Raw genomic sequence first — 13933 nt, forward strand, 5'->3', positions numbered from 1 at the left:
TCTATATTACATTGTGGTGACTACTGTCTGTATTACACTGTGGTGACTGTGGTGATTACTGTCTATATAACAATGTGGTGTCTACTGTCTATATTACACTATAGTGACTACTGTCTATATTACACTATAGTGACTACTGTCTATATTACACTATAGTGACTACTGTCTATATTACACTGTTGTCACAACTGTCTATATTACACTCTGGTGATTACTGTCTATATAACAATGTGGAGTCTACTGCCTATATTACACTATAGTGACTACTGTCTATATTACACTGTGGTGATTACTGTCTATATTACACTATAGTGACTACTGTCTATATTACACTGTGGTGATTACTGTCTATATAACAATGTGGTGTCTACTGTCTATATTACACTATAGTGACTACTGTCTATATTACACTGTGGTGACTACTGTCTATATTACACTATAGTGACTACTGTCTATATTACACTGTGGTGACTACTGTCTATATTACACTATAGTGACTACTGTCTATATTACACTGTGGTGATTACTGTGTATATTACATTGTAGTGACTACTGTCTGTATTACACTGTGGTGACTACTCTATATTACACTATGGTGACTGTGGTGATTACTGTCTATATTACACTATAGTGTCTACTGTCTATATTACACTATATTGACTATGTCTATATTACACTGTGGTGATTACTGTCTATATTACACTGTGGTGACTACTGTATGGTGATTGTGGTGATTACTGTCTGTATTACACTGTGGTGACTGCTGCCTGTATTACACTGTGGTGACTGCTGCCTGTATTACACTGTGGTGACTGCTGCCTGTATTACACTGTGGTGACTGCTGCCTGTATTACACTGTGGTGACTGCTGCCTGTATTACACTGTGGTGACTGCTGCCTGTATTACACTGTGGTGACTGCTGCCTGTATTACACTGTGGTCATAACTGTCTATATTACACTGTGGTGAATGTGGTGACTACTGTCTGTATTACACTATGGTGACTACTGTCCATATTACTCTATGGTGACTACTATATGGTGATTACAGTCCGTATTACACTGTGGTGATTATAGTTTGTATTACACTGTGCTGACTACTGTCTATATAAAACTATGGTAACTACTGTGTATATTACACTGTGGTCACAACTGTCTATATTACACTATGGTGAATGTGGTGACTACTTTCTATATTACACTATGGTGACTAATGTATGGTGATTACTGTCTGTATTACACTGTGGTGATTACTGTCTGTATTACACTGTGGTGACTGCTGTCTGTATTACACTGTGGTGACTGCTGTCTGTATTACACTGTGGTGACTGCTGTCTGTATTACACTGTCGTGATCGCTGTCTGTATTACACTGTGGTCACAACTGTCTATATTACACTATGGTGAATGTGGTGACTACTGTCTATATTACACTGTGGTGATTACGGTCTGTGTTACGCTGTGGGGACTGCTGTCTGTGTTACGCTGTGGGGACTGCTGTCTGTATTACACTGTGGTGACTACTGTCTATATTACACTGTGGTGATTACGGTCTGTGTTACGCTGTGGGGACTGCTGTCTGTGTTACGCTGTGGGGACTGCTGTCTGTATTACACTGTGGTGACTACTGTCTATATTACACTGTGGTGATTACGGTCTGTATTACACTGTGGTCACAACTGTCTATATTACACTATGGTGAATGTGGTGACTACTGTCTATATTACACTATGGTGACTGTGGTGATTGCTGTCTGTATTACACTGTCGTGATCGCTGTTTATATAACACTGTGGTGACTACTGTCTATATTACACTGTGGTGATTACGGTCTGTATTACACTGTGGCAACTGCTGTCTATATTACACTGTGGAGACTGCTGTCTGTATTACACTATGGTGACTGCTGTCTGTGTTACACTGTGGTCACAACTGTCTATATGACACTATGGTGATTGTGGTGATTGCCGTCTGTATTACACTGTGGTGACTGCTGTTTATATTACACTGTGGAGACTGCTGTCTATATTACACTGTGGTGACTGCTGTCTGTGTTACACTGTGGGGACTGCTGTCTGTGTTACACTGTGGGGACTGCTGTCTGTGTTACACTGTGGGGACTGCTGTCTGTGTTACACTGTGGGGACTGCTGTCTGTGTTACACTGTGGGGACTGCTGCGTGTGTTACGCTGTGGGGACTGCTGCGTGTGTTACGCTGTGGGGACTGCTGCGTGTGTTACGCTGTGGGGACTGCTGCGTGTGTTACGCTGTGGGGACTGCTGCGTGTGTTACGCTGTGGGGACTGCTGCGTGTGTTACGCTGTGGGGACTGCTGTCTGTGTTACGCTGTGGGGACTGCTGTCTGTGTTACGCTGTGGAGACTGCTGTCTGTTTTACGCTGTGGGGACTGCTGCCTGTGTTACACTATGGTGACTGCTGCCTGTGTTACACTGTGGAGACTGCTGTGTGTGTTACGCTGTGGGGACTGCTGTGTGTGTTACGCTGTGGGGACTGCTGTCTGTGTTACACTGTGGTGACTACTGTATGGTGATTGTGGTGATTACAGTCTGTGTTACACTGTGGGGACTGCTTTCTGTGTTACACTGTGGGGACTGCTGTGTGTGTTACACTGTGGGGACTGCTTTCTGTGTTACGCTGTGGGGACTGCTGTCTGTGTTACACTGTGGTGACTGCTGTGTGTGTTACACTGTGGGGACTGCTGTGTGTGTTACGCTGTGGGGACTGCTGTGTGTGTTACGCTGTGGGGACTGCTGTGTGTGTTACGCTGTGGGGACTGCTGTGTGTGTTACGCTGTGGAGACTGCTGTCTATATTACGCTGTGGGGACTGCTGTCTGTGTTACACTGTGGGGACTGCTGTGTGTGTTACACTGTGGGGACTGCTGTGGAGACTGCTGTCTGTGTTACGCTGTGGGGACAGCTGTCTGTGTTACGCTGTGGGGACTGCTGTGTGTGTTACGCTGTGGGGACTGCTGTGTGTGTTACGCTGTGGAGACTGCTGTCTATATTACGCTGCGGGGACTGCTGTCTGTGTTACGCTGCGGGGACTGCTGTGTGTGTTACGCTGCGGGGACTGCTGTCTGTGTTACGCTGCGGGGACTGCTGTCTGTGTTACGCTGCGGGGACTGCTGTGTGTGTTACGCTGTGGTGACTGCTGTCTGTGTTACGCTGTGGTGACTGCTGTCTGTTACGCTGTGGAGACTGCTGTGTGTTACGCTGTGGAGACTGCTGCGTGTGTTACGCTGTGGAGACTGCTGCGTGTGTTACGCTGTGGGGACTGCTGCCTGTGTTACGCTGTGGGGACTGCTGTCTGTGTTACGCTGTGGAGACTGCTGTCTGTGTTACGCTGTGGGGACTGCTGCCTGTGTTACACTATGGTGACTGCTGCCTGTGTTACACTGTGGAGACTGCTGTGTGTGTTACGCTGTGGAGACTGCTGTCTATATTACACTATGGTGACTGTGGTGATTACTGTCTATATAACAATGTGGTGCCTACTGTCTATATTACACTATGGTCATTACTGTCTATATTACACTATGGTCATTACTGTCTATATTACACTATAGTGACTACTGTCTATATTACACTATAGTGACTACTGTCTATATTACACTATGGAGATTACTGTCTATATAACAATGTGGTGGCTACTGTCTATATTACACTATGGTGACTACTGTCTATATTACATTGTGGTCACAACTGTCTATATTACACTATGGTCATTACTGTCTATATTACACTATGGTGACTACTGTCTATATCACACTATAGTGTCTACTGTCTATATTACACTGTGGTGATTTCTGTCTATATAACACTATAGTGACTACTGTCTATATCACACTATAGTGTCTACTGTCTATATTACACTATAGTGACTACTGTCTATATTACACTGTGGTGATTACTGTCTATATAACACTATAGTGACTACTGTCTATATTACATTGTGGTCATTACTGTCTATATTACACTATGGTGACTACTGTCTATATAACATTGTGGTGACTACTGTCTGTATAACACTATGGGGATTACACTGCGGAGACTGCCGGCTGTGTTACACTGTGGTCACAACTGTCTATATTACACTATGGTGACTACTGTCTATATTACACTGTGGTGATTACTGTCTATATTACACTGTGGTGATTACTGTCTATATAACACTATAGTGTCTACTGTCTATATTACACTGTGGTGATTGCTGTCTATATCACACTATAGTGTCTACTGTCTATATTACACTATGGTGATTACTGTCTATATCACACTATAGTGTTTACTGTCTATATTACACTATAGTGACTACTGTCTATATTACACTGTGGTGATTACTGTCTATATAACACTATAGTGTCTACTGTCTATATTACACTGTGGTGATTGCTGTCTATATTACAATGTGGTGATTGCTGTCTATATTACACTGTGGTGATTGCTGTCTATATCACACTATAGTGTCTACTGTCTATATTACACTATGGTGATTACTGTCTATATAACACTATAGTGTCTACTGTCTATATTACACTGTGGTGATTACTGTCTATATAACACTATAGTGTCTACTGTCTATATTACACTATGGTGATTACTGTCTATATAACACTATAGTGTCTACTGTCTACATTACACTATGGTGACTACTGTCTATATTACACTGTGGTGATTACTGTCTATATTACACTGTGGTGATTACTGTCTATATAACATTGTGGTGACTACTGTCTATATTACACTGTGGTCACAACTGTCTATATTACACTATGGTCATTACTGTCTATATTACACTTTAGTGACTACTGTCTATATTACACTATATGACTACTGTCTATATTACACTATGGTGATTACTGTCTACATAACAATGTGGTGCCTACTGTCTATATTACACTATGGTGACTGTGGTGATTACTGTCTATATAACACTATAGTGACTACTGTCTATATCACACTATAGTGTCTACTGTCTATATTACATTGTGGTGACTACTGTCTGTATAACACTATGGGGATTACACTGCGGAGACTGCCGGCTGTGTTACACTGTGGTCACAACTGTCTATATTACACTATGGTCACAACTGTCTATATCACACTATAGTGTCTACTGTCTATATTACACTATGGTGACTACTGTCTATATTACACTGTGGTGATTTCTGTCTATATAACACTATAGTGACTACTGTCTATATCACCCTATAGTGTCTACTGTCTATATAACACTATAGTGACTACTGTCTATATTACACTATGGTGATTACTGTCTATATCACACTATAGTGTTTACTGTCTATATTACACTATAGTGACTACTGTCTATATTACACTGTGGTGATTACTGTCTATATAACAATGTGGTGCCTACTGTCTATATTAGACTATGGTGACTGTGGTGATTACTGTCTATATCACACTATAGTGTCTACTGTCTATATTACACTATGGTGATTACTGTCTATATAACACTATAGTGTCTACTGTCTATATTACACTGTGGTGATTACTGTCTATATAGCAATGTGGTGACTACTGTCTATATTACACGTGGTGATTACTGTCTATATAACAATATGGTGACTACTGTCTATATTACACTGTGGTGATTACTGTCTATATAACAATGTGGTGCCTACTGTCTATATTACACTGTGGTGATTACTGTCTATATAACAATATGGTGACTACTGTCTATATTACACTGTGGTGATTACTGTCTATATAACAATGTGGTGCCTACTGTCTATATTAGACTATGGTGACTGTGGTGATTACTGTCTATATCACACTATAGTGTCTATTGTCTATATCACACTATAGTGTCTACTGTCTATATTACACTATGGTGATTACTGTCTATATTACACTATGGTGATTACTGTCTATATTACACTATGGTGATTACTGTCTATATAACACTATAGTGAATACTGTCTATATTACACTATGGTGACTGTGGTGACTACTGTCTATATTACACTGTGGTGATTACTGTCTATATTACACTGTGGTCACAACTGTCTATATTACACTATGGTGACTACTGTCTATATTACACTGTGGTGACTACTGTCTATATAACACTATAGTGACTACTGTCTATATTACACTGTGGTGACTGTGGTGACTACTGTCTATATAACACTATAGTGACTACTGTCTATATTACACTGTGGTCACAACTGTCTATATAACACTATAGTGACTACTGTCTATATTACACTGTGGTGATTACTGTCTATATTACACTGTGGTGATTACTGTCTATATAACACTATAGTGTCTACTGTCTATATTACACTGTGGTGATTACTGGCTATATTACACTGTGGTGATTACTGTCTATATAACACTATAGTGTCTACTGTCTATATTACACTATAGTGACTACTGTCTATATTACACTGTGGTCACAACTGTCTATATTACACTCTGGTGATTACTGTCTATATAACAATGTGGTGTCTACTGTCTATATTACACTGTGGTGATTACTGTCTATATAACACTATAGTGACTACTGTCTATATTACACTATAGTGACTACTGTCTATATTACACTATGGTGATTACTGTCTATATTACACTATAGTGACTACTGTCTATATTACACTATAGTGACTACTGTCTATATTACACTATGGTGATTACTGTCTATATAACAATGTGGTGATTACTGTGTATATAACAATGTGGTGTCTACTGTCTATATTACATTGTGGTGACTACTGTCTGTATTACACTGTGGTGACTGTGGTGATTACTGTCTATATAACAATGTGGTGTCTACTGTCTATATTACACTATAGTGACTACTGTCTATATTACACTATAGTGACTACTGTCTATATTACACTATAGTGACTACTGTCTATATTACACTGTTGTCACAACTGTCTATATTACACTCTGGTGATTACTGTCTATATAACAATGTGGTGTCTACTGCCTATATTACACTATAGTGACTACTGTCTATATTACACTGTGGTGATTACTGTCTATATTACACTATAGTGACTACTGTCTATATTACACTGTGGTGATTACTGTCTATATAACAATGTCGTGTCTACTGTCTATATTACACTGTGGTGATTACTGTCTATATTACACTATAGTGACTACTGTCTATATTACACTGTGGTGATTACTGTCTATATAACAATGTGGTGTCTACTGTCTATATTACACTATAGTGACTACTGTCTATATTACACTGTGGTGACTACTGTCTATATTACACTATAGTGACTACTGTCTATATTACACTGTGGTGACTACTGTCTATATTACACTATAGTGACTACTGTCTATATTACACTGTGGTGATTACTGTGTATATTACATTGTAGTGACTACTGTCTGTATTACACTGTGGTGATTACTGTCTATATAACACTATAGTGACTATGTCTATATTACATTATGGTGATTACTGTCTGTATTACACTGTGGTGACTACTCTATATTACACTATGGTGACTGTGGTGATTACTGTCTATATTACACTATAGTGTCTACTGTCTATATTACACTATATTGACTATGTCTATATTACACTGTGGTGATTACTGTCTATATTACACTGTGGTGACTACTGTATGGTGATTGTGGTGATTACTGTCTGTATTACACTGTGGTGACTGCTGCCTGTATTACACTGTGGTGACTGCTGCCTGTATTACACTGTGGTGACTGCTGCCTGTATTACACTGTGGTGACTGCTGCCTGTATTACACTGTGGTGACTGCTGCCTGTATTACACTGTGGTCATAACTGTCTATATTACACTGTGGTGAATGTGGTGACTACTGTCTGTATTACACTATGGTGACTACTGTCCATATTACTCTATGGTGACTACTATATGGTGATTACAGTCCGTATTACACTGTGGTGATTACAGTTTGTATTACACTGTGCTGACTACTGTCTATATAAAACTATGGTAACTACTGTGTATATTACACTGTGGTCACAACTGTCTATATTACACTATGGTGAATGTGGTGACTACTTTCTATATTACACTATGGTGACTAATGTATGGTGATTACTGTCTGTATTACACTGTGGTGATTACTGTCTGTATTACACTGTGGTGACTGCTGTCTGTATTACACTGTGGTGACTGCTGTCTGTATTACACTGTCGTGATCGCTGTCTGTATTACACTGTGGTCACAACTGTCTATATTACACTATGGTGAATGTGGTGACTACTGTCTATATTACACTGTGGTGATTACGGTCTGTGTTACGCTGTGGGGACTGCTGTCTGTGTTACGCTGTGGGGACTGCTGTCTGTATTACACTGTGGTGACTACTGTCTATATTACACTGTGGTGATTACGGTCTGTATTACACTGTGGTCACAACTGTCTATATTACACTATGGTGAATGTGGTGACTACTGTCTATATTACACTATGGTGACTGTGGTGATTGCTGTCTGTATTACACTGTCGTGATCGCTGTTTATATAACACTGTGGTGACTACTGTCTATATTACACTGTGGTGATTACGGTCTGTATTACACTGTGGCAACTGCTGTCTATATTACACTGTGGAGACTGCTGTCTGTATTACACTATGGTGACTGCTGTCTGTGTTACACTGTGGTCACAACTGTCTATATGACACTATGGTGATTGTGGTGATTGCTGTCTGTATTACACTGTCGTGATCGCTGTTTATATAACACTGTGGCAACTGCTGTCTATATTACACTGTGGAGACTGCTGTCTGTATTACACTATGGTGACTGCTGTCTGTGTTACACTGTGGTCACAACTGTCTATATGACACTATGGTGATTGTGGTGATTGCCGTCTGTATTACACTGTGGTGACTGCTGTTTATATTACACTGTGGAGACTGCTGTCTGTGTTACACTGTGGGGACTGCTGTCTGTGTTACACTGTGGGGACTGCTGTCTGTGTTACACTGTGGGGACTGCTGTGTGTGTTACACTGTGGGGACTGCTGTGTGTGTTACACTGTGGGGACTGCTGTCTGTGTTACACTGTGGGGACTGCTGTGTGTGTTACACTGTGGGGACTGCTGTGTGTGTTACACTGTGGGGACTGCTGTGTGTGTTACACTGTGGGGACTGCTGTGTGTGTTACGCTGTGGGGACTGCTGCGTGTGTTACGCTGTGGGGACTGCTGCGTGTGTTACGCTGTGGGGACTGCTGCGTGTGTTACGCTGTGGGGACTGCTGTCTGTGTTACGCTGTGGGGACTGCTGTCTGTGTTACGCTGTGGAGACTGCTGTCTGTGTTACGCTGTGGAGACTGCTGTCTGTGTTACGCTGTGGAGACTGCTGTCTGTGTTACGCTGTGGGGACTGCTGCCTGTGTTACACTATGGTGACTGCTGCCTGTGTTACACTGTGGAGACTGCTGTGTGTGTTACGCTGTGGGGACTGCTGTGTGTGTTACGCTGTGGGGACTGCTGTCTGTGTTACACTGTGGTGACTACTGTATGGTGATTGTGGTGATTACAGTCTGTGTTACACTGTGGGGACTGCTTTCTGTGTTACACTGTGGGGACTGCTGTGTGTGTTACACTGTGGGGACTGCTGTGTGTGTTACGCTGTGGGGACTGGTGTCTGGTGTGTTACGCTGTGGGGACTGCTGTGTGTGTTACGCTGTGGGGACTGCTGTGTGTGTTACGCTGTGGAGACTGCTGTCTATATTACGCTGTGGGGACTGCTGTCTGTGTTACACTGTGGGGACTGCTGTGTGTGTTACACTGTGGGGACTGCTGTGGGGACAGCTGTCTGTGTTACGCTGTGGGGACAGCTGTCTGTGTTACGCTGTGGGGACTGCTGTGTGTGTTACGCTGTGGGGACTGCTGTGTGTGTTACGCTGTGGAGACTGCTGTCTATATTATGCTGCGGGGACTGCTGTCTGTGTTACGCTGCGGGGACTGCTGTCTGTGTTACGCTGCGGGGACTGCTGTCTGTGTTACGCTGCGGGGACTGCTGTGTGTGTTACGCTGCGGGGACTGCTGTCTGTGTTACGCTGCGGGGACTGCTGTCTGTGTTACGCTGCGGGGACTGCTGTGTGTGTTACGCTGTGGTGACTGCTGTCTGTGTTACGCTGTGGTGACTGCTGTCTGTGTTACGCTGTGGTGACTGCTGTCTGTGTTACGCTGTGGAGACTGCTGCGTGTGTTACGCTGTGGGGACTGCTGCGTGTGTTACGCTGTGGGGACTGCTGCGTGTGTTACGCTGTGGGGACTGCTGCGTGTGTTACGCTGTGGGGACTGCTGCGTGTGTTACGCTGTGGGGACTGCTGCCTGTGTTACGCTGTGGTGACTGCTGCCTGTGTTACGCTGTGGTGACTGCTGCCTGTGTTACGCTGTGGTGACTGCTGCCTGTGTTACGCTGTGGTGACTGCTGCCTGTGTTACGCTGTGGGGACTGCTGCCTGTGTTACGCTGTGGGGACTGCTGCCTGTGTTACACTGTGGTGATTACAGTCTGTGTTACGCTGTGGGGACTGCTGTCTGTGTTACGCTGTGGGGACTGCTGTGGAGACTGCTGTCTGTGTTACACTGTGGGGATTGCAGTCTGTGTTACACTGTGGGGATTGCAGTCTGTGTTACACTGTGGGGATTGCAGTCTGTGTTACACTGTGGGGACTGCTGTGTGTGTTACACTGTGGGGACTGCTGTCTGTGTTACACTGTGGGGACTGCTGTCTGTGTTACACTGTGGAGACTGCTGTCTGTGTTACACTGTGGGGACTGCTGTGTGTGTTACACTGTGGGGACTGCTGTGTGTGCTACGCTGTGGGGACTGCTGTGTGTGGTGGTGACTGCTGCGTGTGTTACGCTGTGGGGACTGCTGCGTGTGTTACGCTGTGGAGACTGCTGCCTGTGTTACGCTGTGGGGACTGCTGCGTGTGTTACGCTGTGGGGACTGCTGCCTGTGTTACGCTGTGGGGACTGCTGCCTGTGTTACGCTGTGGGGACTGCTGCCTGTGTTACGCTGTGGGGACTGCTGTCTGTGTTACGCTGTGGGGACTGCTGTCTGTGTTACGCTGTGGGGACTGGTGTCTGGTGTGTTACGCTGTGGGGACTGGTGTCTGGTGTGTTACGCTGTGGGGACTGGTGTCTGGTGTGTTACGCTGTGGGGACTGCTGTGTGTGTTACGCTGTGGGGACTGCTGTGTGTGTTACGCTGTGGGGACTGCTGTCTGGTGTGTTACGCTGTGGGGACTGCTGTGTGTGTTGTCTGTGTTACGCTGTGGGGACTGCTGTCTGTGTTACGCTGTGGGGACTGCTGTCTGTGTTACGCTGTGGGGACTGCTGTCTGTGTTACGCTGTGGGGACTGCTGTCTGTGTTACGCTGTGGGGACTGCTGTCTGTGTTACGCTGTGGGGACTGGTGTCTGGTGTGTTACGCTGTGGGGACTGCTGTCTGGTGTGTTACGCTGTGGGGACTGCTGTCTGGTGTGTTACGCTGTGGGGACTGCTGTCTGTGCTACGCTGTGGGGACTGCTGTCTGTGTTACGCTGTGGGGACTGCTGTCTGTTACGCTGTGGTGACTGCTGTCTGTGTTACGCTGTGGGGACTGCTGTCTGTGTTACGCTGTGGGGACTGCTGTCTGTGTTACGCTGTGGGGACTGCTGTCTGTGTTACGCTGTGGGGACTGCTGTCTGGTGTGTTACGCTGTGGGGACTGCTGTGTGTGCTGTCTGTGTTACACTGTGGAGACTGCTGTCTGTGTTACGCTGTGGAGACTGCTGTCTGTGTTACGCTGTGGGGACTGCAGTCTGTCTTACGCTGTGGGGACTGCTGTCTGTGCTGTCTGTGCTACGCTGTGGGGACTGCTGTGTGTGTTACGCTGTGGTGACTGCTGTCTGTGTTACGCTGTGGGGACTGCTGTCTGTGTTACGCTGTGGGGAACTGCTGTCTGTGTTACGCTGTGGGGACTGCTGTCTGTGTTACGCTGTGGGGACTGCTGTCTGTGTTACGCTGTGGGGACTGGTGTCTGGTGTGTTACGCTGTGGGGACTGCTGTCTGGTGTGTTACGCTGTGGGGACTGCTGTCTGTGCTACGCTGTGGGGACTGCTGTCTGTGTTACGCTGTGGGGACTGCTGTCTGTGTTACGCTGTGGTGACTGCTGTCTGTGTTACGCTGTGGGGACTGCTGTCTGTGTTACGCTGTGGGGACTGCTGTCTGTGTTACGCTGTGGGGACTGCTGTCTGTGTTACGCTGTGGGGACTGCTGTCTGGTGTGTTACGCTGTGGGGACTGCTGTGTGTGCTGTCTGTGTTACACTGTGGAGACTGCTGTCTGTGTTACACTGTGGAGACTGCTGTCTGTGTTATGCTGTGGGGACTGCTGTCTGTGTTACGCTGTGGGGACTGCTGCGTGTGTTACGCTGTGGGGACTGCTGCGTGTGTTACGCTGTGGGGACTGCTGTCTGTGTTACGCTGTGGGGACTGCTGTCTGTGTTACGCTGTGGGGACTGGTGTCTGGTGTGTTACGCTGTGGGGACTGGTGTCTGGTGTGTTACGCTGTGGGGACTGCTGTGTGTGTTACGCTGTGGGGACTGCTGTGTGTGTTACGCTGTGGGGACTGCTGTCTGTGTTACGCTGTGGGGACTGCTGTCTGTGTTACGCTGTGGGGACTGCTGTCTGTGTTACGCTGTGGGGACTGCTGTCTGTGTTACGCTGTGGGGACTGCTGTCTGTGTTACACTGTGGGGACTGCTGTCTGGTGTGTTACGCTGTGGGGACTGCTGTGTGTGCTGTCTGTGTTACACTGTGGGGACTGCTGTGTGTGCTGTCTGTGTTACACTGTGGGGACTGCTGTCTGTGTTACACTGTGGGGACTGCTTTCTGTGTTACACTGTGGGGACTGCTGTCTGTGTTACGCTGTGGGGACTGCTGTCTGTGTTACGCTGTGGGGACTGCTGTGTGTGTTACGCTGTGGGGACTGCTGTGTGTGTTACGCTGTGGGGACTGCTGTCTGTGTTACGCTGTGGGGACTGCTGTCTGTGTTACGCTGTGGGGACTGCTGTCTGTGTTACGCTGTGGGGACTGCTGTGTGTGTTACGCTGTGGGGACTGCTGTCTGTGTTACGCTGTGGGGACTGCTGTCTGTGTTACGCTGTGGGGACTGCTGTCTGTGTTACGCTGTGGGGACTGCTGTCTGTGTTACGCTGTGGGGACTGCTGTCTGTGTTACGCTGTGGGGACTGCTGTGTGTGTTACGCTGTGGGGACTGCTGTGTGTGTTACGCTGTGGGGACTGCTGTGTGTGTTACACTGTGGGGACTGCTGTGTGTGTTACACTGTGGGGACTGCTGTGTGTGTTACACTGTGGGGATTACTCTCTGTGTTACACTACGATGACTGTGTTCTTTATTTCTGTCGTACCTTTGGCGTTATGCTGTACGATCTGTGAGTCCTTTTTGGTGAAGAACAGAGGTTGATAGCTCTCTGTATCCGTCCCCTAATTAGTAGAGACATGTTTCTCCTCCTGTCAGGGCTCAGGGTCCAATCTGTAAATCTAGCTATATAAGAAGAAGCTGTTCTGTGCAGTGTGTCAGCACATTGAGGAAATGTCACAAGGACATTCCAGGGGCGTATGAGGGGCGGAGAGGTCTGATCATAGCAGAATGGTGACACCCAGTAAAGGCACAGTACCATACAGAAAGGAGGCCCCTCGCTGCAATACTATACAGAATGGGGGCCCCTCGCTGCAGTACTATACAGAAAGGAGGCCCCTCGCTGCAGTACTATACAGAAAGGAGGCCCCTCGCTGCAGTACTATACAGAAAGGAGGCCCCTCGCTGCAGTACCATACAGAAAGGAGGCCCCTCGCTGCAGTACCATACAGAAAGGGGGCCCCTCGCTGCAGTACCATACAGAAAGGAGGCCCCTCGCTGCAGTACTATA

The 13933-nt window shown here is 45.8% G+C and overlaps 1 protein-coding gene across 2 annotated transcripts in view; it reads right to left on the minus strand.

Moving 5' to 3' along the window:
- LDHD (lactate dehydrogenase D) overlaps positions 1 to 13571 on the minus strand; it is a 668169-nt gene extending 654598 nt beyond the window's left edge. For both annotated transcript variants that reach the window (XM_088448610.1, XM_088448611.1), the window contains exon 1: positions 13412 to 13571. In XM_088448610.1, coding sequence (XP_088304736.1) covers positions 13412 to 13504 — 93 coding nt within the window. In that variant the 5' untranslated portion in view covers positions 13505 to 13571. The remainder of the gene's footprint in view (positions 1 to 13411) is intronic.
- Between the last annotated feature and the right edge of the window lie 362 nt (positions 13572 to 13933).

The sequence above is a fragment of the Taudactylus pleione genome, unplaced genomic scaffold, assembly GCF_031769625.1.
Source record: "Taudactylus pleione unplaced genomic scaffold, aTauple2 ptg000461l, whole genome shotgun sequence".
In the NCBI taxonomy this organism is placed as follows: domain Eukaryota; kingdom Metazoa; phylum Chordata; class Amphibia; order Anura; family Myobatrachidae; genus Taudactylus; species Taudactylus pleione.